The sequence below is a fragment of the Crocodylus siamensis genome, chromosome 8, assembly GCF_052110815.1.
Source record: "Crocodylus siamensis isolate JL-2025a chromosome 8, ASM5211081v1, whole genome shotgun sequence".
NCBI classification, from domain to species: domain Eukaryota; kingdom Metazoa; phylum Chordata; order Crocodylia; family Crocodylidae; genus Crocodylus; species Crocodylus siamensis.
The window spans coordinates 74,011,719-74,035,670 of NC_143402.1; the positions used below are offsets into that span (position 1 = coordinate 74,011,719).

General features: G+C 43.9%; 1 protein-coding gene across 1 annotated transcript in view; it reads right to left on the reverse strand.

Annotated features, from left to right (window-relative positions):
• Window positions 1-23,888, reverse strand: part of PITPNC1 (phosphatidylinositol transfer protein cytoplasmic 1) — a 180,699-nt gene extending 156,811 nt beyond the window's left edge. The window contains exons 1-5 of the mRNA XM_090059483.1: window positions 23,733-23,888; window positions 22,550-22,678; window positions 21,320-21,641; window positions 21,025-21,137; window positions 12,783-19,766 (exon numbers count right to left, since the gene is read on the reverse strand). Coding sequence (XP_089915609.1) covers window positions 12,783-12,830 — 48 coding nt within the window. The 5' untranslated portion in view covers window positions 12,831-19,766; window positions 21,025-21,137; window positions 21,320-21,641; window positions 22,550-22,678; window positions 23,733-23,888. The remainder of the gene's footprint in view (window positions 1-12,782; window positions 19,767-21,024; window positions 21,138-21,319; window positions 21,642-22,549; window positions 22,679-23,732) is intronic.
• Between the last annotated feature and the right edge of the window lie 64 nt (window positions 23,889-23,952).

The window sequence follows — 23,952 nt, forward strand, 5'->3', positions numbered from 1 at the left end:
TAAAAAATCGTAGGTTTTCATAATCCCGGATTATACACAAAAAATGATGGTTTTGTATTTGTAACCCACACAAACATCAAGTAATATATTTAACAATAATATTATCAGTCACCTTAACCTGGTGTTCGGTTCATCCCATAGCGCCGGTTCTGTTTACCAAGAGTGGCTCACTAGGTACTGATATTCCACAAAAGCGAAAACCTTGGCACAGGCCACACACAAGCCTGAACTCATGGCCTTCTGTGCCTCAGGCACTTCGCCCAGCCCAGCCTTGGAGCAGTGCATGCTTGTAGTGTTGCACACAGTATAGCTTATTAGAATTTAAAGGAATATTTTGATGTTCCAAAAAATCTGAGATAAAATGTAAGCAAAGTAGGTGTAAGCATAGAGAGTGTTTAGTCTTGTATGTACTTGCGTTCACTGAATGAGTATCAATCAAAGTTATGCACAATGTGCTTTATACTGCACTGGCATCATCACATAATTATTTTGTTATGTCTTGTAAAAATCTTTTTACTGAAAGTCAACCAGACAAGGTCATCAGTTGTGCAATATCATTAAGGCCGTGTTGAAACTGAACCTGGCTCTAGTATGATGGAAATGAAACAAAAGACACATTCAGCTTTATACTACTTCTAAGTACAGAAAACAATTTGTACTTCTTTAGGGCCTAAATGTTTCCCAATTACTTAGCAGAGATCGATCTTAAACAACAAGGCTCAGGAAAATGTCTAGAGGGAGACTTTTGATTGTTTTGAAGATAAGGTCTACAAACTACTTTATATACTAAGATCCCAAACCCACAAGTCGTTATGCAGATGAGTAGGCCCACTGAGGTCAATAGATTACTCATCTGCTTCAAGTCAAACACATGCAGAAGTATTTGCAGGAATAACACTATAGAGTCTACTAAACCCTGGAATTACCCTGGAACCCTGGAATATTCCCCCACTTCCCAGAGAATAGGTCTCACTAGACCAATATTAGATTTAGAAGTACAAAATGATCATAAATATACTTGACAAAATGCTATACAATTCCTAAAAAGAGTCAGCTATGATGAACAAAAACTGGGAATACAGTAATAGTTAAGAGTTTCACTTCAGAGAGAGAATCTTACCAAGAAAACAGAACCAGAAAGGAATGAAGTAAAACCGTTGAAGGAAACTAAATTTTTATATCGGATTGAGGTTTTGGAGTATGGCCGTAATGCCAATACTAGATAATAATAATCCCAGATTTAATTCGAGCCTCTCAGTCCCACAGAGTAGAACTGGAGGAAATTAGGAGAATTTTCCAAATAAACTGCTGAAACTGTGTTCCTGTCATTTTGCCCCTTCAAGGGCAGAATGTTACTAACCAAGACAATGACCAAGGAGTTGAGTTAGATTAAGAGTTCTGCTTAAAAATTAATTATTAGCTGGGTTTCTTCAATTTTATACATACCTGGATTTTGCTTTTCAAATTGCATCCACAAAGCAAATGAAAAGGTGTGTTCTTAACTTCAGTTGGCCAACACAAGTTAGGCCACTCAGGTTAAAATACATGGCCATTTGTACACACCACAAAATTGGCCTTTAAAGTGGCCTAATGCCCTTTTGCTTTAATCGTGCATCTGTTTACACACGTCAGAGGTGTAATGCACTTTAATGGCACAGATATTTACACATGTTGGCGGTGTTACATGTGTTAAATGACTTTGGGACACAACAAAATAAAACATGTCCTAGGTGTTTTGGTTTGCTACCTTACAGGCACAGAGAGAAGCACCGGGCCCTGTGCAGCTCAGGGACTGTGCAGGCAGCCCATGCAGGCAGCCCGGCGGCAGCCCATGCAGGCAGGCTCCACTGAAGGGGGAAAAAAAGGTGGCGAGCCCGATCTTTTCTGTTTTTTCTCTCCCTGAAGCCTGCCTGAGCTGCGTGGGGGCCCGGTGCTTCCCTCCACAGCTGTGATGCCCCCAGGGCCATGCAGGCTGGGTGCCTGGGGGTGGGTGCTGCCTGGGGAATGCTGCTGCCGCTACCGCGGTGGGAAGCACCAGCCCTCTCCGCAACTCAGGGACTGCTTGGCCCACTGACAGCTTGCCCTCTGCTCCCTGCTGCTGGAGAGGCAGGTAAGGATCAGGCCCGACCCTTGTGTACACGCCACAGGGGTTTACTTCGCCCTAAGTTGAAGCAGTGTTTTTAAAAACCCACAGCTTCAATTAAGGAAGAATTAAACTGAAGTAAACCCTCAAGACATGTACAAATGGCCTACAGAAACAAATTATTTCCCCATGCACAACAGTGCAAAGCCAAAGCTCACATTCCATCTAAAATTATGTACTATAACTGAAGAGCTAGTTTGCACAAGAAGATCCATTTTCCAGTTCAGTAGTATAATATAATAGTTTCTAGTGTGATAGTTGCACCCTTGTTTCTAGTTTTCAGACAGTCAAAATGGACTAGCCATCTAGAAGTTCTGCACATATTCCAGCAACCATAACTGACTCAAATGCTAGGGAAACAGCCCAGGAGTCACACACAAGATGCCACTTGAATCATCTCTATGTCCAACGGTTTTTGTCATTAACTATTTGATAGTCTACACAGGACCTCTTGTTCAACAGAATGCATTTACAGGTAGATGTTATCAGCATAAAAACCTGCCAGACCAATTTGGATACATTCTCACACACATGCTGAGGAGGGAATTTTCACTGGTTACTACAAAAATTCTTTTCTGCCCTCAAATTTAAAGACCTTATTCTATTTTAAGGGCTATAATTGCCTAATATTTTACTTGTAAGCTTTGATGATTGCAATTTAGAACCTAGGCAAAAGCAGCTGAAGGTGGTACAAATATTGTTTCCAGTCACATAGTAAAAAAGGACATTAAACAACGGTACTGAGGGAAGATATGTTTACCAAGACCAGCATTTTCAAACTTGGTCTTTAAATGTAGGCATCTGCATCCATCCTTAGAAATGTAAATAACGGTGCTGCTCACAGGTGCCGCTCATCTGCGGTTCCAATTAACTCACTGAACTTGCACGTGCTCAGCCCCTCTGAAACCCACATCAAGAGATAGAAAAGCCTAAAGTTAAGCCATACTTTAAAAAAATGCAGGCCTTAGTTGGTACCTCAGTATCTCCAACTGTAAGAGGTTCCCCATAAAGAACTCACAACTTGTTAGAAATAAAATACGCAGAGTGCTCCTGAGCTAGACTGTCTGACTTCTAGGTCAGCGTTTCCCAACCTTTTCCATCCCACGGCACACTGGCCAGACGTGGACTGGGTGGGGATGGCAGCATGGGGCCGGCCAGGACGCGGTGCTGGTGCTGGCTGGAACCACGCCCCACCGGGAGCTCCACCCCTGCAAGACTGCACGGCACACCTGGTGATGTCTGACAGCACACTAGTGTGCTGCGGCACATTGGTTGCAAAACACTTTCCACGTGGCTGGGGGCTGTGCACTGCACTGGCAGCACCAGCGTAGGCTGCACACCCTGGGTGCCGCACTAGTGACAAAAGCCACAATCCCAGGCTGTACCCCACCCTGCCGCACCATACACGTGGGCAGTCCCCCCACCAATACTGCTACATTATGCATGCGGGTGGCATCTCCCCACACACCACATGCTAACCTCCCTGCTGCTGCGCTGCATGCACATAGGCAGTGCCACGGGCTGTGCTGCCCTGGCCCCTGGGGTTGGAGCAGGAAGCAAAAACTGAGAGAAGGAGGGGGAGCCTGGAGAACCCAGCCGCAGCCTGGGGGCCACAAATTAGTCTCCTGTGGGCCACATGTGGCAGGCCACCAGTTGGTGAGCTCTGCTCTAGAAACTTTGGAAATAATTATGCAAAGAAATAAGCACAAAGAAATATTTGGGAACCTCATTTTTTTAAATAAATTTAATACATTTCTAGGGTCGGAAGGAACCTGTTAGATCGGGGTGGGCAAAATGTGACCCAGGGGCCGGATGGCCCCTAAAAAATTTAGAAAATTAATATTTATCTGCCCTGGGCTGCCTGTCGTACGGCCCTAAATGGCTTGCCAAAACTCAGTAAGTGGCCCTCCACCCGAAATAATTGCCCGCCCCTGCATTAGAACATCGAGTCTGACCCCCTGCTCTGGGCAGGAAGTCCTGCATGGGACTGCAGAATTGGACACAAAAATGTGTCAAAACCTTCAGTTAGAAGTGAAACAGTGCTGGCCTGTTACCTTTTTTTAAAACTACAGGAGTTTCCCATTAGAACAAAACAGCCATCTATTGACACCAAGTGTATTTCAATGGATAACACTGATAGAGAGAAAGCGAGCGTGTGAGGTCCTCAGCTAGCAGCTAATCTTTTTAATTGACATGTTGCTTGAAAGAATATAAGCATTTTCAATTAATTGGCATAGAATCGTCCAATAGCAAATGCTTGCTTCTGTGCAGTATTGTGTTGAAGGTGTGAAAGCAGCACGGAAGTGTAAAAGGAGCTATTTTTGGTCCTCTGCTCTCAGATGAGTTCAGTTCAGATAAAACATCTGTTCATCTTTTACCCAGTTGTATAGGTGGCTTGACTGAGCCTGGCACAGAAGGTCAAGTATGAAGTAGGACAGTCATTCTCATCCCATATTAGAACACAATTCTCCTGGCTCCCTATCATTTATTCAACCATTAGACTATAAATAAAAATAAAACAACTATTATTTATTGCTAGAAGTGAGGTTATTTTGGGCCCTTTCCAGAGCGTATATACGAGTGGCTTCACATGCTTTCGTTGTTATATAGTTACAACTGCTCTCCCTAGCTTGTACACTTCAAGGTCAATTTGAGATCATGCTGTATGAAGGCCTTGCGATGTCTGCAGATATGACAGTCTATGAAAGATCACATCAGATATCCTTGCTCAAGTAGGTCTTAGACAATTTTTTCAGTTAGAGAGTAAAGAGATACACATAGTGGAGGCCAGGAGAATTTGCAGATCATTAATTCACTTTGCATACATCTCATACCTGCACATCTGTGCTTCAACAGACAAAAATCATCAAAAAGGAAGTTACAAAGACTCTTGGGCAGGTTCTGTTTAGTTATATGGTATCTAGCAAGGATGATGATCTCCTCTATTTCCCATTTCATTTTAAAACTGCTGCAAGACACTTCAAAGGAATTGGGATAAGATTGTGGCTCCATCACAATCTCTTCATAGTTAAAGTTAAAATCAAGTTTAATTAATTTTAGCCTCCTACAACTCCAGCTGAAAATGGTCAGTCTTACTACACAAGCTGAGAATATTTTTCCTGAAGAGTTGGAAGAATGTAGTCAAACCGGTCTTGACTTACAAGTTATTGAAAACAAACCTCATTCAAAAATCTGACCTTTCTAACGTCTGCATTAGAAACAATTTACTGATCCCTCTGCAAATGCTGCATTTAGTTACATCTGCTTCAAAACATGTCCACAGGCTGTACTTGTAAGAAAAGGGAAAATGGTAAGTCTTTATTATCATTTTATTTATTAGTGGTGATTACAGTATGTGTACATCTGGTTTGCAGGGCTGTGTGAAATGGCACTGTTCCGTTTTGACTTCAGTTTCGAGGTTTGGATGGAACCGTGTTTTGTTTCAAATTTCATTTTGAGTCGAAACACCCTCACTGTTTTGCTTCATCGCTGGGAGCACAGCCCTGGTTCTCCCCTGTCCCCCACCACCTCGCTGCTGGCTGCTTTGAAACTCAAAATGTTTTGAAACTTTCGAAACATTTTGACTAGCCTCATTTTGTTTTGAGGCTGTTTCAAAGCCCTTTGTGTCGAATCAATTTCACTGTTTCGAGCTCGATATGAGTCGAAACAGTGTCGAATTGAAACAGTCGGCGAAATTTTGCACAGCCCTACTGTTTTGCCTTCAGTGGCTGACTCCAGGTTAGATGAAAAGAATCTGGTCTTTTCAACTCAATTATCATCTTAGAGATCTTCCTTTAGCTCACATAATAGAAGCCACAGATTGTGGGACTTTGGCCCCAATCCTCCAATTAATAATGAATGTGCGTAAGCCTGGTGTGCTAGTCCCAAATGCATACAAACCAGCCCCACAGTTGTTTCAGGCAGCCTTAAATGTCTTTAAATGCTGGAACAAGTGCTCTTTGTACACAAAACAATCAGCAGGCTAGGAAATCTTTTCAAGGTTAAACCTCCACAAAGTGCACAGAATGCAAATATGGGTTACAAATTGGTTGTTCAAATATTTCTATGTAAGCAGTCCACACCCGAAAAATCTCTAATGAGTTATGTCTGGCAACAAGAATTAAATAGAAGCACTCCCCAAGTGGCAGTAATCATGACAGTTCTAAACTCCTGACTAAAACTGTGGAAGGGAGGGAAAAATTATAGAAGTACTATCAACATTTGAGAGTATCTTGTAGGTTGCCATTTCTTTGCTTTTGTGACTATAGGGCTACTCCTAAACACGCACTGGACCAAATTTAGCTTTTATTTATGTCAGTACAAGCTGGGAGGAAGTCCCTTGGCCTCAGTAAAGGTAATAAAGATTGGAACAAGAACAAATGAAAGAAGAATCTATCCTGTCTCATCCGCTGGGAGATTTGTTAGACTAACAAGTTCATGATCTGTTTCCTTGTATCAAGTCCAGAACTGATGAGAGTACTGAAATCCTGCCCATGCTCTAGAAAATATTGAGGGTGACTCACTTCATATTATATTTGGCTTCAAACTGTTGGTGAGTTATGACTTCACGTTTTTAATATAATTTTACAAATAAATAATCCAGTTTTCTTAAGATGGAAAGAAACTCTTCCTGGCTTCTATTCCCACGAAGAGCAATCACTCCCCAGACAGTTTGCAGACAAATTATCAGAACAATCCTGGGTTTCACCGATCTGCCCTACTCTTCTCAACATGCAAGTTCACATACACAAATCAAACTGTTCAACTGGAGCTACATGTCAGATAAAATAATGACAAGGTATGAAAAATTACATAATTCTTTTCCTATAGAAAAGCCAGGAATTATGATTTGCTATAGAACACAAATGCTTTGCAAATCCATTTAGCAGATACAGATAAAATGCTTTTCACTTGTGAAGGATCTTGTATTTTTTCCTTCCAGTATTTTCTTGAATTTTTTCATATGATAAACACAAACTCCTCTATTTGTTAAGATGAACTAACCAGCCAAAATGTAATGAGAACGAAAACTGAGTGTTGGGTTGGTTTACATGTAGCCTAGGCTGAAAACTGAAAACATGATTAAAACAATGATTGCAGCAGTTTCCTTATGTGCTATTGAAAATAAACTGCTTTTGTCGTTTGCAGTGTTTCAAAATGTCAGTAGCGGGGGTGATCCTAAATTCCTCACACAAGCACCGCGCCATGGAGCAGCAGGATGACAACACTTTTCTGTAGCTGGCAGCAGTAGTTGTTAGTCAAGCAGCAATTATGTCTTGGTTTTATTTCTGACGGTAGTTGTGGTTATCTTGAGAATGTGGTCATTAGGACATTTCCCAGGCTATTTCGTAGGTAATCAGGGAGTTCCCACTGTAGTACATGGAAAAAAATCCTAGACTCATGGCAACTGAAATTCAGTTCCCACTCAAGGCTGAACTGTGACATTCAGCCACAGCTTTGAACCAGGATGATAGCAGAGCCACACCATCCCAGTGGAGCTCAGGGAAGGACTGATCTTCCTGGCACACAGGGTAGTGTGCCAATGTGAACCTCTTTTCCCTTCTACCAGATGCCAGGAACAATCTGGCCCTTGGACAAAATACGCACTTGGGAAAGATTCAATTACTCCATTATTACAACCGATTGTAACCTGCAAAACATATCGCTTGCAAAGAAGCACTCTAATCCTCCAGGTATATAGAAAAAAATGCCCACTGACATCACTGGATATTTTGGCAGATAATGGAATCAATAGCAACAGACTGTTCTGACTATACAAGCTGGAGTAACTATTGACAGTTGATAGCTGTTATGCAGGATTTACCTACATTGGTGGCAGAACTTCTCCAGAATGCAAAGTCTGCCATGTCCTAGCTGCAGAACAGAATATCTCTTGGTTGGTAGCTCAGACTCCACAATAAAGTTTGTGGGGCAAAATGTTGTTTCATACTTTGGTAAAAAGAGTCTCAATTTTAATGGAAAAACTGCCTGATGAAGAGCAATAAGGTTTTGCCTGGCCTACATACCAATGGGGAAAGTCTGAAAATGTAAAATTAGCACTGCTGTTTATCAATTTTGCCATTTATCAATCTTTGATTCTCCGTGAGGTTCCCTTGAAATAATATTAAAGGCCTCATGATTAAAGGAGTATTGTACAAGTCACTATATTTGTATGTGCAGATTTACTTTTGTACAACTCAGGAAACGTTTATCCAGTCTGAACATTTCCATTTCCAGGCCAAAAGTATACTTATTCGCACAGACATACAAATGTGTGCATAAAATCTGAACCAAAGACATTTGGAGTAAACTGCATAAATATTAGTACAGCTAACATCCTACCCTTACTTTACGTACTATGGGTAAGTATTTGTATACATATAGTATATGCAATCATTCGCTCTTTGGAGACAGCTGCAGTACAACACTGCAGAGTAAGGATGGAAATCTTCTCTTTCATTCATGCTATGTGAGACTTCTGTGTATGAATAATTAGTGGGGCAGTGCTAAAAAAAAATCTGTTCAAGGAAATGTCTATTTGGAAACAGCATTTCAAGTATAAAGTGCACAGGCTCGTAGCCAAACTTTCAAATAGGGGAAAAACAGTGCAGTAGTATTCCTAGTAAGAAAGAGGAGCAAAAGAGGAAATGAGTCATAAAAAATACTGCATCTTTCAATTCCTAAGGCACCTAACTCCCACTGACATATCAATGGACTGTAAGCACTCAAATACCTCCTAAAATCTGAGCCTTACGTTCTAATCTTGTGAGGTGTTATACATCCTCTAGTCCTACTGAATATGGGATTTAAGGACACTAAGCACCTTGCAGGAGGTGCCTCTCAGCAGGCGTCAACACGTGCAGGCATTAAAACGCATTAACACTGTGTGTGGCCTGATACAGGACTAATTTTAACTACCTGAAACCCGCAAAACATTTGCAATTAATTTTTTATTGCAGTGGTACTTACTTAAATATAGGATTTTCAGTTATCCTTTGACCTAATACTGTAACAGAATCAAACCCTCTCACCCTTGAAAGGCACCTTCCTCGCCAGCCTCCTGCCGCCTTCTTGGGGCATCCAGCCCATTTCTGGGTGGTCTCACGTGGCGGGGACAGCACATGAGGTGCTGGAAGCCCACCAGGTCCGAACTTCCCCGAGCATGTCTGGTCTTCCAGCACCCTGTATACCGTTGGATCCGGGGGATGCTGCCTGCAAGCTGGGCCTGCACCTGTACTGCTGCTAGCACCCCACCCAGGCAGCCCTGGGGGCCACCACTGCTGCAGAGGGAAGCACTAGGACGCCCTGTAGTTCAAGCAGCAGCTCATATGGGCAGGCTGCTGGGTAACGCAAAAAAAGAGCAGTGAGGGGCCTGATATTTTTTTTTCTCTCCCAGAGCCTGCCCACATCTCCTGTGGCCAAAGTGCTGAGTCCCTGGTGTTTTTCTCCATGGCAGCGGTGCCCCCTGGGCAGCACCCACCCACTGGCACCCTGCCAGGATGGTTCTGGAGGGCACTGCCACTGCAGAGGGAAGCACCAGGGCCCCCCACAGCTCATGGCCTGCTGGCAGCTCGCCCTCCAGCTGCGGGAGAGGCGAGTGGGCTTCAAGGGGGAAAAAAAAAGGGATCTGTGATGTGACACTACTGAGCAGTAGCAAGGAACTACTGTGCAGTCAGCATCACCAGGACGCCATGCAGGGATGCTACTGTGCAGTAACACCAGTTACTGTGTAGTCATTTAGTACTTGGGTATGCAGGTACTCAATAACCACACAGTAACAACTGTGCAGCCAGCGTCTCGTGTAGACACGGCCCGTGTGTGTCTTTTAGGATACAGCTAACTTTATAGAATTTAAAGAATGTGAATGACTGATGTCACAACTTTTTTCCTAGTTCATTCTATAATTAACAAGTGAAACAAACACTATAGATCATACCCATCTTTTCTGACTGTCACTAACAAGTCTTGGCTGCAGTTCTTGCATGAAGTAATGGATGACTTGAGCCCAGAGAACAATCTGCAGCATGCGTGAACATCATAGTTAATGCTTTAAATATTCTGGAGGACAACTCTTTCTTAGGCCCAAAGAGGAAGAACGCATTGCATTTGAAAACTTGTCCAAGTCCATGCCAACCATACAGTTGGTCCAATAAAAGATATCATGCATAAACATCCTTCTTGCCTCTTGCATATTTTCTGGATGAACATGCCTACACCAATACTCTAGACTAAGATTTCAAGCTATTCTTTCTCACCCAATATGTGAAATTTGACCCTTCCTCTTTATCAAGAGTTTTGAATTTCTCTATTCAGAAACACTATGCAACATTCATTTTTCAAAGGAAAATTAATTTGCTTCCTTTTAAATGACATAAACTACTCTTAATGCACTCTGATAGGCTGAGTTCATAGAAGCCTGGCTTGGACAAGGTAGCAGTTGCATTAAAATAACAGAGCAAGCAGATGCAGATGTTCAGTCCAAAATTACATTTTTGTATCCGGGGAAAAAACCTCAAAAATCTAAGTGACACATAACACATCTCTTTACTCAGGAGCATATCCATCTGCCATTTTGGGGCCTGATTCAGCTCCCACTGAAGCCAGTTTAGCCAGTGAATTCAGGATTGAAACTTTAGGACAAAACCAAACAATTCCAAAATTTACCACTTATAAATACTGTTACATTAATATGCCAGTTACATAGACCTATATTCATAGCCAAGTGTAGACAGGGACCATATATAAATATGTGTTTAATGAGACAACAGTGAGAATGCCAGACCTCTGTATCAGTAGTTCTTAACTTTATTAGACTCAAAACACTCCTCAGAAAATGCCAGCTTTTAGCTTTCACTTGTTTTTTGACTATGGAAAAACAATAGAGCAATTCTTCTGTTGTAAAGGACCCAGAAAAAACCCAACACATCAATATATTTTGGACCCTATGGATTCCTGTTTGAAATCTCTGGGTCTATCTTGTGACACATGTGTAGAGGTTTGCACACCTAGCAGTTCTAATACTCCACAGTACTGTGTAGCACACTTAACAGGATTTTGTAGCACATCATGGTGCTATAGCACTCTGACTGTGAATCACTGCTCTACGTGTTGGAAAAAAATGCTAACTATAATTTTATAATCTGAAAATAACTATTTAAACAAATACTGTTGTGGAAATTGTTTTTAATGCCTTCTATGGTCATGTTTTATATTATAGCATTCAATGTTTAAAGTATGTTGTACTCATATGCAAGACGCTTACTATATTCAGATGCAGAAGGTTTATTTCTAAAAGGGCAAAATCCTGCATTCTCAAAATATCCCAAAGTCTCACTGACTGTTTTGAGAGTTTGCAATGTGTCAGAAATACAGAAGCAGGTACAAATATGTTACTCCCAGGGATTTCTATTGTAAAGTTACCAAAAACACAAACATTATACACCATATAGCAGATTCCCCAAAATATACACCCTAAAGCGCTAAATTTAAACTGTCTGATGTAAAATAACTTCAATAAAATCCCTACAGTACTGATACTTCCACTGTCTTTGTAGGCATATCTGCACCAAGAAAAGAATGTTTGGGGAAAAACAAAAAAATCTTGCAAGAAATGTATCCAAAGCGCCCTCCTGTGGTCCAGAAAGGTCGCAGAAACCAAGCGATCTTTCACATTGTCAGAGCACAAGTAGAAAAAGGAAACTTTCCTGAGTATGACTGCAAAAAAAATGTGATGCATGAGAAGAAGGCTATTCAGAAATTATTAGAATTCATCATAATTTCAAAACAGCACCTCTTTTCCCCTTTAATGTCCATTTCAGCAATGTAAAATACTAATACAGCAGCATACATTATTTTTATTTGTGTGTAGCACTGCGAAAAAGAACACCAACTTCCTTACATACATACACACACACACAAATATAAATGTGTGTATGTGTGTGTGTGTGTGTGTGTATATATATATATATGTATGTATATATATGTCTTGGCCTTTAGCTATCTGCATATCTATTACACTAGCAAACACATGATCATGATATACCTGTCTGAAAATACTGGAAGTATAATTTTATATATTGCCATACACATGCACAATACTTTGCAGATACATAAAAAGGCAATATCCCTAACCAATAGAGTTTAAAATATGATTTGATAGAAAGTAGTCTGACATAAAAATACTACTTTAATTGCAAAACAAAATTAACAACATTATGAGTATTTACACCAGAATCTTGAAGCTGAAAGTATTTATTTTTTATTGAGGCAGAGGATAACTTTAAATCCAAAAGGAAATATTTAGAAGTTTGGTATGTTGGGCAAATGCTTCGTCATAATCTAGATCTCAGCACAAATGAACATTTTCAAATGTGTGTGTTCTTATTTTTTAATCTGATTGCAACTAATACCTTGATCACTGTGATTTTGCTACAATTACTTTCTCTTAGGTAGGATTTCCTTATTTTGCAATGAAAATATGCTTTTCCAACCAATCACAGTAAGAAAAAGATCACTGCCTAAAGAAAAATGACTTAGTAAAATAAACACAACAGAAAGTACTAACTTCAGCTTGAACTATCATTCAGGAAGAAAAGACAGGTCAAGTAATGCACTAATTATTATGACTGAATGTGCTTACCTCTTCAACTGTCAAAGGCATGCAGATCCGGTACTCCTTCAAGAGCATATTCCCACTGCCTTATTGCAAACCAGCAAATCAGGAAAAAAGTAGTTATTTCTGCACTGTGATCACGGCAAAAACAAATCACAGGAAAAACTAATCAAACCCCTTGTTGTATACGTGCTTGACAGTGTGCTCAAAAGACACCAACTTCTACCATCCAGAAAGGCTGACCCACCAAGAAGAAAAACCAATACAACTGCTCCTTTCTTCCAGTTCTTCCTCCCTTAAACTGAGATCATGTGAATTTTGCACACATACATACAGACAAAGAAGTCTCAAACATCAAATGCTATCGTTATAGTCAGACGTCCGTTGAAAATAGATTAAAATGACAATCCCTTTGCAGCTTTATCAAGACACGCCGGAATAGCCAAAAGGGGAAAGAAAAAAACACAGCCCCAAATGCTAATTTCGCCGCCACCAGCAGCACATTGGAGCAGTGGTAGCAGCAAAGATGAGATGCTTATTTCCAAGACAAAGGCTTTATAACGTTTCCTTCCCAGGCTGGTAAACAAAGCTTCCTCCTCCTCACTGTAGTACAGCTGCTCTTATGCATGCACTGCTTCTGCAGTGAGGGGGGCAGTCTGCTGTGGGGGTCTCCCCGACACCGACCTTTGATCCTTCTAGAGGCTTGGGTTTCCCCCACCAGAGCTGTGTGCGTGAGTTGGAGCTAGTCGTGCTGAGAAGCCTCTGCAGCAGCAGCCTCAGCTTGGGTGTGAGTGTATTTCTGACATCAGCAGTCACAGCAGGAAGGATGGCTCCATCCGGCCAATGGGGAAATGGCACAGCAAAGAATGTGGAGGATTTAAACAAAACAGCATGTCCCTCCGAGAGTGCCAGCAGCCAGCAAGCAAGAGGAAGGCAGCCTTCAAGGGAATGCAGAATGGCAGCCAGGAACTCTGAAGGCATCGCTGACTGAATCTGACTGCAGAAACGTATAGGAAGGGTAACTAAGAAACGCGAGGCGATGCAGATCAATCTGGAGAGAATTCTGAACAGAAGGGGAATGAAGTTGTCAGATGATCTCCCAAGGGAAGTGAAGGAAACCACCTTTGCTTGTCATATTTAAAAATATGACTTCACAAAATGTAGCAAATATACTATTAGGGTGGTTGTTATACTGGAAGGAAACTGTCTGGATGACTTACAAAAAGACCTGTTTGCAGCTCTGTGTTAGAAAGGAAACCACAAGATGGATTTTGTGAAGTGCATAAGAAGTACAGAGGAGGTACAAGCACAGGATGTAGTGGCCTCACCCATATTTCCCTTTTGGTCAGTCATTATCACCCGCAAACTGCAACATGGCTAAACCTGCTTCTTATATCAGTCACCTAATTTTAAACAGCCACCTAGAAACGTCAGTGAAAACGTGTGCCTCAATAATATTTCAGCAATGAAACGTAATCCCTGTTTTAACAAATGCAGCTTTTTTTACTATCTGGGAAGCTGCCTTCAGTAGATGGAGTCTGTGTAATATCCTTTATTTTCTTAATGAAATGTTCAGGGCAGCTGAATGGCGCAGAGCTCATCAACTGATAACACGCACAGGTAACTTGCACTCTAACTCCCTCTAAAATTGAATGGCTATGTAGCTTCAGGTAAGTCAGATGTCTGTAGAGCTGTAAAATGGGAAATACAATGTTTACATAACTCAGAGGAGCGTAGCAAGAGTAATCTGAAAATATATGGGGCTGTATAAAGTGCTAAGTAGTAAGACAACAAGCTTGCAACTCAGCACGTAAGTCATTTACAGTAAGACATGGAACAATACAAGATTTTTGCATGATGAAAATAAATTTAGTCCTAAAACGATAAACGTATGTCACAACAAGAGACAGCAAAGAAACTCGGCTGCTTATTGGCTTTATACCTACATGTATCCCTGGAGTCTGTTCAGTCTAAACCCAAAGGCAACACAGTGCCATCTCCTGGAGCAAATGCAACCCTTCTTCAACAAATTGTGCTGCTGGTCGAGTTTTTCCATCTACTCTGCCCTCCTTTAGTACAGATTCAAATATCTACATACAGTACAGGGAAATGGACAAGCAGGGCCTACAGATTTTAGCTAGCTTTATGCCTTTCGGTAGTAGTCTCACCAAAGGTTGTGTGGGGACCAGAGAAAACTCCCACTGACACCTTGCCATGAGATCTCTGCAGGCAGTGCCTGCCTGAATTTGGTTCCTTACTCTTTATCTGGTTCTTTTTTGTTTTCATTTTTGTTAGAATGCACACCTACCTCTAAGTGTAAGTCTACATCCTGAAATACAGCATGCTGTCTCCGATCAACTACAGATACTCTTCATTCAAATTCCAGTCCTGATCTAGGAAAAAATAAATGTTAAAGTATGGCAAATGCTGAACCCAGATAGGAAATGTCACAGATAGTGATATCTTATAAATAAAATAAAGATATTTTATTGTTTAATGACTATTGCATTAAATAACTGTCCTGTTGGAATCATACAGGGAATCGAAGTGGGGAAAAGAATCAGTATTCTCTTCTCTCAGCCTTTCAGTAGGATTCAGTTGTGTAAGTCCCAGTCTGCACTCATTTTCTTCCCCATCGCTTTTAGGGTCTAATCTAGAGCTATTGGAGTCAAAAGGAGACTTTTCAATGCACTCTGGAACAAGTCCTTTCTTCTTGGCAAGCCATCACTCACTACCCACCTCATTTAGGTTGATGATAAAATGTAATTAAAAAACCCACAAAATCAGATTTCCAACCTGTACAGTTCTGGGGACTCAGCATTCCTCTGCAGTGGTAAACCAGGCAGGCAGGAATACTCCTTAATGGTAAAGGAAAGAAAATAACCTTGATGGCACACTGTCTCTCTACATCCACTTTTAACGTACTGATCACCTGATCTGGCTACAGATTTATAACTTAGTGGGAGGAGGGTTGAGTCTCCAAATATTTTGGGAAAGGGAAGGCTGCAAATGTAATCAAAAAAACTGTAGAAATAGATAAAATCTCTGCCATTGATGAAGTTTTGCATTTAATCTTGAATTCGAATTATTTTGGTTCTGTAAATCTGTTCCTTTACCACCAAAGTTAATGGGAATTCTACTGAGTCTATTTTATGTTCTTCCCTAAATACTCCCTTATTAAAATCCACTTTTCCTCAGATTACCTTTAAATGGAGAGCAGACTACATTTAAATTGAGTATAGTAGGACATCTCATTATTCCTCAGATTAACTTTAACTTTAAATTAAAAGTCATTTGTACTTTTAAAATATTATTGCTGCCAAAAGGATTAACACCTTTTTATCATGGGAGTCCCGTAATTCAACCTTTGTGTGTGATGTTTCTCTTTAAAAATAAAGTGAAGGAAACAGATCCAAATAGCCTATACCGCATAATACCAGAACACATGGTCTGTGCTCTTAGTACCAGATTCTGATGCTACAGTATGTAACACTGGGGTATAATACTATAGTAAACACCACCCCCCCAAAAAAAAAAAAAAAGAAGTTCAGTTTTATCTCCTGATAAGTGAAAGCAGTATTTGGCCAAAATTCACAGTGAAACAGTTTGTTAAAATAATAAGAGGGATGAAAGTAAGCCATTTTGACAATGGTCATTTCCCATTGTTCATCTTTGTTGCCAAAGTTTACCAGCTTCCAAAAATACAACGTGTTGATCCTGTTTAATTTATCTGTTTTCATTGTCAAACACAACACTGCCTAACCACAAATGCATACTTCCCTCTGCTTTTGATGGAGTTGAAATTACCATAGTTATTTATATGCCCGGTCCTGGAGTCCACAGTTCAAAAAGGATGTTGATAAATTGGGAGGATTCAGAAGACATCCACTGGAATAATCAGAGGGCTGGAAAATATGCCTCACAGGCCCCATGCACAGGTTATACTTAAGGCACAATTAAACAGTTAATCACATCTTAAGCAGTCACTCAGCCACACGTTCAATAAATTAATGGCATGATAAAAAGAGGAATAAAATACAAAGTTATTCCACAAAATATGTGCAATAACTTTGTAGCACTTTCCTATCCTGCCATTAACTGAAGTGTGGACAGGGGCCCCTGTGGCTGGGAGCCCCACCAGCTGATCAGAGTTCCCAGCGGGGAGGGCCATGTGCACCCATGAGCCTGGGAGTTCCCAGCTGACAGGGCCCCGTGCCACAGAGGGGGGCACACACCTCTATAGCTGGGAAACTGTAGCTCCTGCAATCTCCCAGCCACAGGGTACCCCCCGCACCCTCACGGTTGGGAGATCACAGCAACTGCAGTCTCCCTGCCATGTGGACCTCTGGGGCACCCCTGTGGCTGGGAACCCAGGTCAGCTGATGGGAGTCCCAGCTATGGGAGTGCATGGTGTGCCTCTCACCAAAACATACTGTCTTGTGACCTGACCCAGGTCTCAAGCTAGAGGAGCATGCTTTTTGCTGGTGCAGGCAGAGCCTGGGACTGGGCTGCCCCGGCACCAGCAATAAGGTGCAATTGGATCGAACACATGATCCACTTAGTCGCACCTCTTGCCACAAACACGTGGCATGACGGGAAGTGTGATTGCATGGATCGTGCATTAGATCCCACAGGTGTGATTGCATGGATCAGGCATTAGATCCTATTGCGTCTTTATTTGCCCAGGTAGAGGGGCCCAAAATGAAAGATTCAAGAAGCATAATAATGTGTACAGTTTAACAACAGAAAACTTTTAGGGGGTGACTCAATACCAGCATAGATCTATAAATCATAAGTCTATAAATACCATACAGGCAACAGAAATGTGATAATGAATTATTCAGTTCGGTAGACAAAGGTATAACAAGATCCAATGGCTGGTAGTTGAAATTAAATAAATTCAGACTACAAATGAAGTGCATGTGATGGCCACCCCTGGGCCAAGACACGAGGAACTGAACTGAGGATTGCAGAACTAAAAACATGTGCTAATGCTGCTTGAGATAGAGCCACAGATCTGTTGTTACAGGGCAAGAGGGACTGTAATATTTTATACCCTCTGTGGATCTGGCACAAAGAAAGACCTATGATGTAATTTCATTTGACAATGATGGACTCTTCGATGCAGTAGACCAGTGCTCCTCAACCTGTGTGCCATAGTGGGCCACTTGCAGCTCTCAATGTGTTACGTGGGCTGCACACACAAAACTTACTTCCTGCGTATGTTGTGTCTGTCATTTGACAGTAAAGCAAGCCTCTGAACCCAGGGACACTAAAGGGGGCAGCAAGTCCCTCCCTTCCTTCTGCCCTCCCCTTGGGCCTCAGTGCTTTTTTTTTTAGTTAGTAGGGTCGGAAGGGACCCGAGCAGATCATAGAATCATAGAAGTCGGGTCGGAAGGGACCCTGTAGATCTTCAAGTCCGACCCCCTGCCTGAGCAGGAGAAAACCTGGGCTCAGGTGACTCCAGCCAGGTAGGCATCAAGCCTCCTCTTAAAGACCCCCAGGGTAGGAGCCAGCACCACTTCCCTTGGAAGTTGGTTCTAGATCCTAGCTGCCCTGTGAAGTAGTTCTTGTGGAAGTCTAATCTAAACCTCCTCTCCAACAACTTGTGGCCGTTATTCCTTGTTATGTGGGGGGCGCTAGAGGAAACAAGGTCTCTCCCAAACCCTTCTGGTCCCCCCTAGTGAGTTAATAGACGGTCACCAGGTCCCCCCTCAGCCTTTTCTTGTGAAGGCTGAACAGGTTCAGGGCCCGCAGTCTCTCATTGTAGGGTCTGCCCTCTTGTCCCCAGAACATGCAGGTGGCCTCCTCTGGACCCTCTCCAAGTTGTCCACATCCCTCCTGAAGTGGGGCGCACAGAACTGGACGCAGTACTCCAGCTGCGGCCTGACCAGTGTTGTATAGAGGGGGAGGATGACCTCCTTGGCCCTGCTTGAGATGCATCTGTGGATGCACGACAGGGTCCGGTTAGCCCTGCCAACCGTGACCTCGCATTGTCGACCCATGTTCATCTTGGAGTCAATAATGACTCCTAGATTCCTTTCTGCCTCCGTGCTATCACGAAGGGAGTTTCCCATCTTATAAGTGTGCTGCTGGTTACTACTGCCCAAGTGCAGCGCCCTGCACTTTTCAGTATTGAAACACAACCTGTTTTTGTTAGCCCACTCCTGTAACCTATCCAGGTCTTGCTGCAGTCTTTCCCTCCCTATTAGTGTGCTCACCTCACCCCAAATTTTGGTATCATCAGCAAATTTAAACAGGTTGCTTTTCACCCCGTCGTCCAAATCACTGCTAAAGAAATTGAACAGCACGGGCCCAAGGACCGAGCCCTGGGGGACTCTGCTGCCCACTTCTCCCCAGGTTGACTATGCCCTGTACACCATCACCCTCTGAGTGCAACCCTTCAGCCAATCTGCAATCCATCTGACCATGTAGGCATCAATGCCACAGTCGCCTAGGTTTTTAATGAGGGTGGGGTGGGAGACGGTGTCAAAGGCCTTGCTGAAGTCCAGAAAGACTATGTCCACGGCGACACCTGCATCCAAGGCTTTTGTGACCTGATCATAAAAGGCAATCAGGTTGGTCTGACATGACCTGCCCCTAATGAAACCGTGCTGGTTGCCCTTGAGCACCATCCCTGAAGCCCACCCATCACAGATGTGCTCCTTGATGTTCTTCTCAAAGAGTTTCCCTAGGATTGAGGTAAGACTGACAGGCCTATAGTTGCCCGGATCCTCCCTCCTCCCTTTTTTAAAGATGAGGACCACGTTGGCTATCTTCCAATCTTCTGGCACCTGGCCCAAGCACCACAAGCACTTGTAAACCCATGCCAAGGGCCCTGCAATAACCCCTGCTAGCTCCCTCAATACCCTGGGGTGGAGAGCATCTGGACCTGCTGATTTGAACACATCCAGCTCCTCCAGAAGCTCTCTAACCCGGTCCTCCTCAACCTGAGGTCTGGAGGCATTCTCCTCGAGTCTGTCTTGCATCACAGTCGGGAAGTCCTGGTCCCTGCACAAGAAAACAGCAGTGAAGAATTGGTTAAAGAGGTCTGCTTTTTCCTCTGGCGCAACCACTAGATTGCCCAGAGAATCTTGCCCCATATTTCCCGGTGCTTTCTTTATCCTCCCTATGTATTTGAAAAAGGACTTTTTATTATATTTGATCTTGGACACTAGTCCTAGCTCTATGTCCGCCTTAGCTTTCCTGACAGCCCCCCTACAGAACCGAGCAGAGGAGGTATACTCCTCTTTGGAGACAGCACCCTCCTTCAACTGGTTGTACGCCGCCTTTTTGGCAATCAGGCATTCCCGGACGTCCTTGGTGAGCCAGGGGGGCTTTCAGGCACTCTTGCCCACCTTGCCTCTTGTTGGGAGGTCACCCCTTGGGCCCAGAATATCGTCTCCTTAAGACCACTCATCTTGGGCAATGAGTTCCCCTGCTCTTGAGAACCCCAGCGCTTCTCCCACTAATCTCCTCAACTTGTTGAAGTTGGCCCTCTTGAAGTCTAGGGCTACCGCCTTGCTGCAGGCCCTTGACACCCTGCGCTGGATGGGGAATTCCAGCAAGCAATGACCGCTATCACCAGGTGGTCAAGAACCTGGAGGCCCCTTACCAGGTCGTTGCTTGTGGCCAGGACCAGGTCCAACAGGCCATTTCCTCTGGTGGGACTGTGCACCTCCTGAATTAAGTGGAGGTCCTGTATCTCGGCCAGAAACCTCCTGAAACGGTCCGACCTGGCTGACTGTTCCTCCCAACATATGTCCAGGTAGTTTAAATCACCCATGACAACTACATCCCTTGCCTTAAGTGCCTCTGCAAGCTGGCCCGAAAATTCCCAGTCCGGCTCCTCCCCTTGGTTGGGGGTCTGTAGTAGACCCCCACTGTTAGATCCCTTTCCCCACGGCCTCCTTGTATCTTGACCCAGAGCACTTCAGCTTTCCCCTCCTCTGACCTCATTCTGCTGGCAGAGGATGTGTAGTGCTCCTTGACATAGAGCGCCACACCCCCACCTTTCCTTCCTTCTCTATCCTGCCTGTAAAGCCTATAGACCCTAATGCTAACTGCCCAGTTGTGGGATGAATCCCACCACATTTCTGTAAGCCCTATTATGTCTGGGTCTGAGCCGGCTATTCTGAGGGCAAGTTCCTCCTGAGGGCATGTTTGTTCCCCATGCTATGAGCATTGGTATATAGGCATTTAAGGTCTTGCCTAGCTGCATGTGCCACCCCCCCCAATTTGGGAGACTGTCTAGAACCCTGTTTCTTACCTGGGCACTCCTTGCATTCGTCACCTGTCTTGCTCGGGTGGTGTCTCCTCATCTTCCTGCAGCCCCCTCCCTGGCGAGGCTAGTTTAAAGCTTGCCGTACAAGATCAGCCAACCTGGAAGAGAAGACACGCTTGCCTTTAGGAGAGAGGTGAAGCCCATCCCACCCCAGCAAGTCCCCCACCTGAAAACATGGGTCATTATCTAGGAACCCAAGGCCTGCCTGGCAGCACCAACTGTGTAAGCGCTGGTTGACCTTGCCAATGCAGGCCTCGTGTCGCTGTCTCCGCCTACTCACCAGAAAAAGAGAGGAGAATTCCACCTGCACGCCCATCTCCTTAAGCTTGTCCCCCAGAGCCTCGAATTCCTTCATAGTGCGGTCAGGGTTGCCCCTGGCCACATCATTCGTTCCCACGTGGATGACAACCAGGGGGTACTGGTCTGCAGGTCGGATGTAGGCCGGGATCCTCTCCGTGATGTCCCTAACCCAAGCCCCAGGCATGAAGCAGACCTCTTGCACCATGGGGTCAGGCGGGCAGATGGGACTTTCCAGTTATTGTAGGATGGAGTCTCTGATGACGAGGACCTGGCGTTTCTTCCTGATCATCAAGTCCAACCCCCTGCCATGGCAGGAAAGAGTACTGGGGTTAAACAACCCCAGCAAGGTGATTGTCTAGCCTTGTCTTAAAGACCCCCAGGGTAGGAGCCAGCACCACTTCGCTTGCAAGTTGGTTCCAGATCCTAGCTGCCCTCACAGTGAAGTAGTGCCTCCTGATGCCTAATCTGAATTTACCCTCTGCCAGCTTGTGACCATTATTTCTAGTCACTTCTGGTACTGCTCGGGGGAACAGGGACTTCCCCAGTATCTGCTGGTTCCCTCTGGCTAGTTTGTAACAGGCCACTAGATCCCCCTCAGCCTTCTCTTGTGGAGGCTGAACAGGTTCAGGTCCCATAGCCTCTCTTCATAGGGCCTGTCTTGCTGCCCCCTGATCATGCGAGTGGCCCTCCTCTGGACCCTCTGCTCTTCCCAGCAGATGTCTGGAAAGTTCAGGTCACCCATGATGACCGTGTTCTTTGACCTAACTACCTACGTGAGCTGACGGAAGAATTCCTGGTCTAGCTCTTCCCTGTGGTTGGGTGGTCAGTAGTAGACCCGACTGCTAAGTCTCTTTCCCCTCAACTACCTTGTATTCTAACCCAGAGCACTTCCGTGTGCCCCTCCTCGGACTCTGTGCTACCTGATGAGGATGTGTATTCCTCCTTAATGTACAGCGCCACCCCCCAGCCTTTCCCCCGTCCTGTCCCTCCTGTACAGCCTATAGTCCTTGATATTCACCGCCCAGTCATGCATTGGGTCCCACGTTTCAGTGAGCCCCACTGTGTCTGGGTTGGTGTCAGCTAGCAGGAGGGGAAGTTCTTCCTGCTTGTTTCCCATACTATGAGCATTTGTGTAGAGGCATTTGAGGCCTCCTATGGATGTGTGCACTGGTCCCCTAACCACAGCATTGCCCTGGCCCCTGTTGCTTACCTGTGTATATGTTCGCCTCGTTGGTCTAGGCTGGGGTGTACTTGTGAGTGCTGCCTGGTTTAGAGGTCCAAGTCTTCCTCCTCCCTTGTCTTCCCCTTCCCCTGACAAGCCTAGTTTAAAGCCGCCAACCTAGAAGAGAACACACACTTACCTTTAGGGGAAAGGTGGAGCCCATCCCACCCAAGCAGTGTTGCCACGTCTTTGCTGAAAAACGATAGCTTTTAGCAAATATGACCATTCTGATCTTCCAGTACAATAACTTCAAATTTAGATGAGACTAGACAGTCATCTTGCTGGGGTCACCTGACCCCCAGTTATCTTTCCTGCTTGGTGCAGGGGGCTGGACCCGATGACCTTCCAAGGTCCCTTCTGGTGTTATAAACTATGAATCATATTGGAAGCTCAGAATGGTCACATTTGCTGAAAAACTATTGTCCACTGAAAAAATATGCAAACAAGTCTGCAAACAAGTCTTCTTCTTATTTACTTTATATTGCTCACTTTCACTCCCCAGTGAGTGAGAACTGGGTCATCAAAATTGCAGCGTTTCTTTACGTTGAGCCAAGTGGTCATAAGAAACTGCTCACAGCGAACCCAGAAGTCTGTTAAGATTCCCCAAGTGACTTGGGTTTTGTGTGTGTTGCATCAGTGAGCTGCCTCTAAAAATTATTGTACATTCTCCCAGGTATCCAGGTTGTACATTTTGGATATTTTTATCTATATATCAGGAATCCAGGTTGTAGCTATATCAGGTTACAGGAATCAGGGCTCACGGACAGAGGTGATCTTTTTTATCAGACCAACAAGATTTTGGCCAAAGAACTTATTTGTGAAATCCTATGAAATATGAACTCTCATTTCTATCCAGGAGAACTTTTACAATCTTTTCTTTGATGCCCAATGAAGGGTGTTTGTGCCCGAAAGCTTGTGATGAAAAAATTATTATTATTTTTAAAAATCTTATTGGGCTAACAAATTATATCACCTCAGTCCACAAGCCCCTATTGCTTTTATCTACACACACTCACAACGTATCTACACACACGCACGTATACACTATCTGTGTACATACATATATACACACACGCACACATATATATCTATACACACATATATAAACACTATATATAAATATATATATACACATACACACACACATCTATACACACACAAATACACGTACATATATCAGTTTTATATGACTATCGTACACTTGCACGTGTACACCACACACGTGAGCACCTCCCCTATCGCGGCTCGCACACGGAGTGACGTGACGGCACACATTTGCGCTCCCAACTGGTCCAGCACCGCGCGGCTGGCAGGGCAGCACCGCCCCCGCAGGGCGGGCCTGGCTGGCCCCGCCCCCTGACCCGCTCTGGGGTCCTGAGGCCGGGATAGGC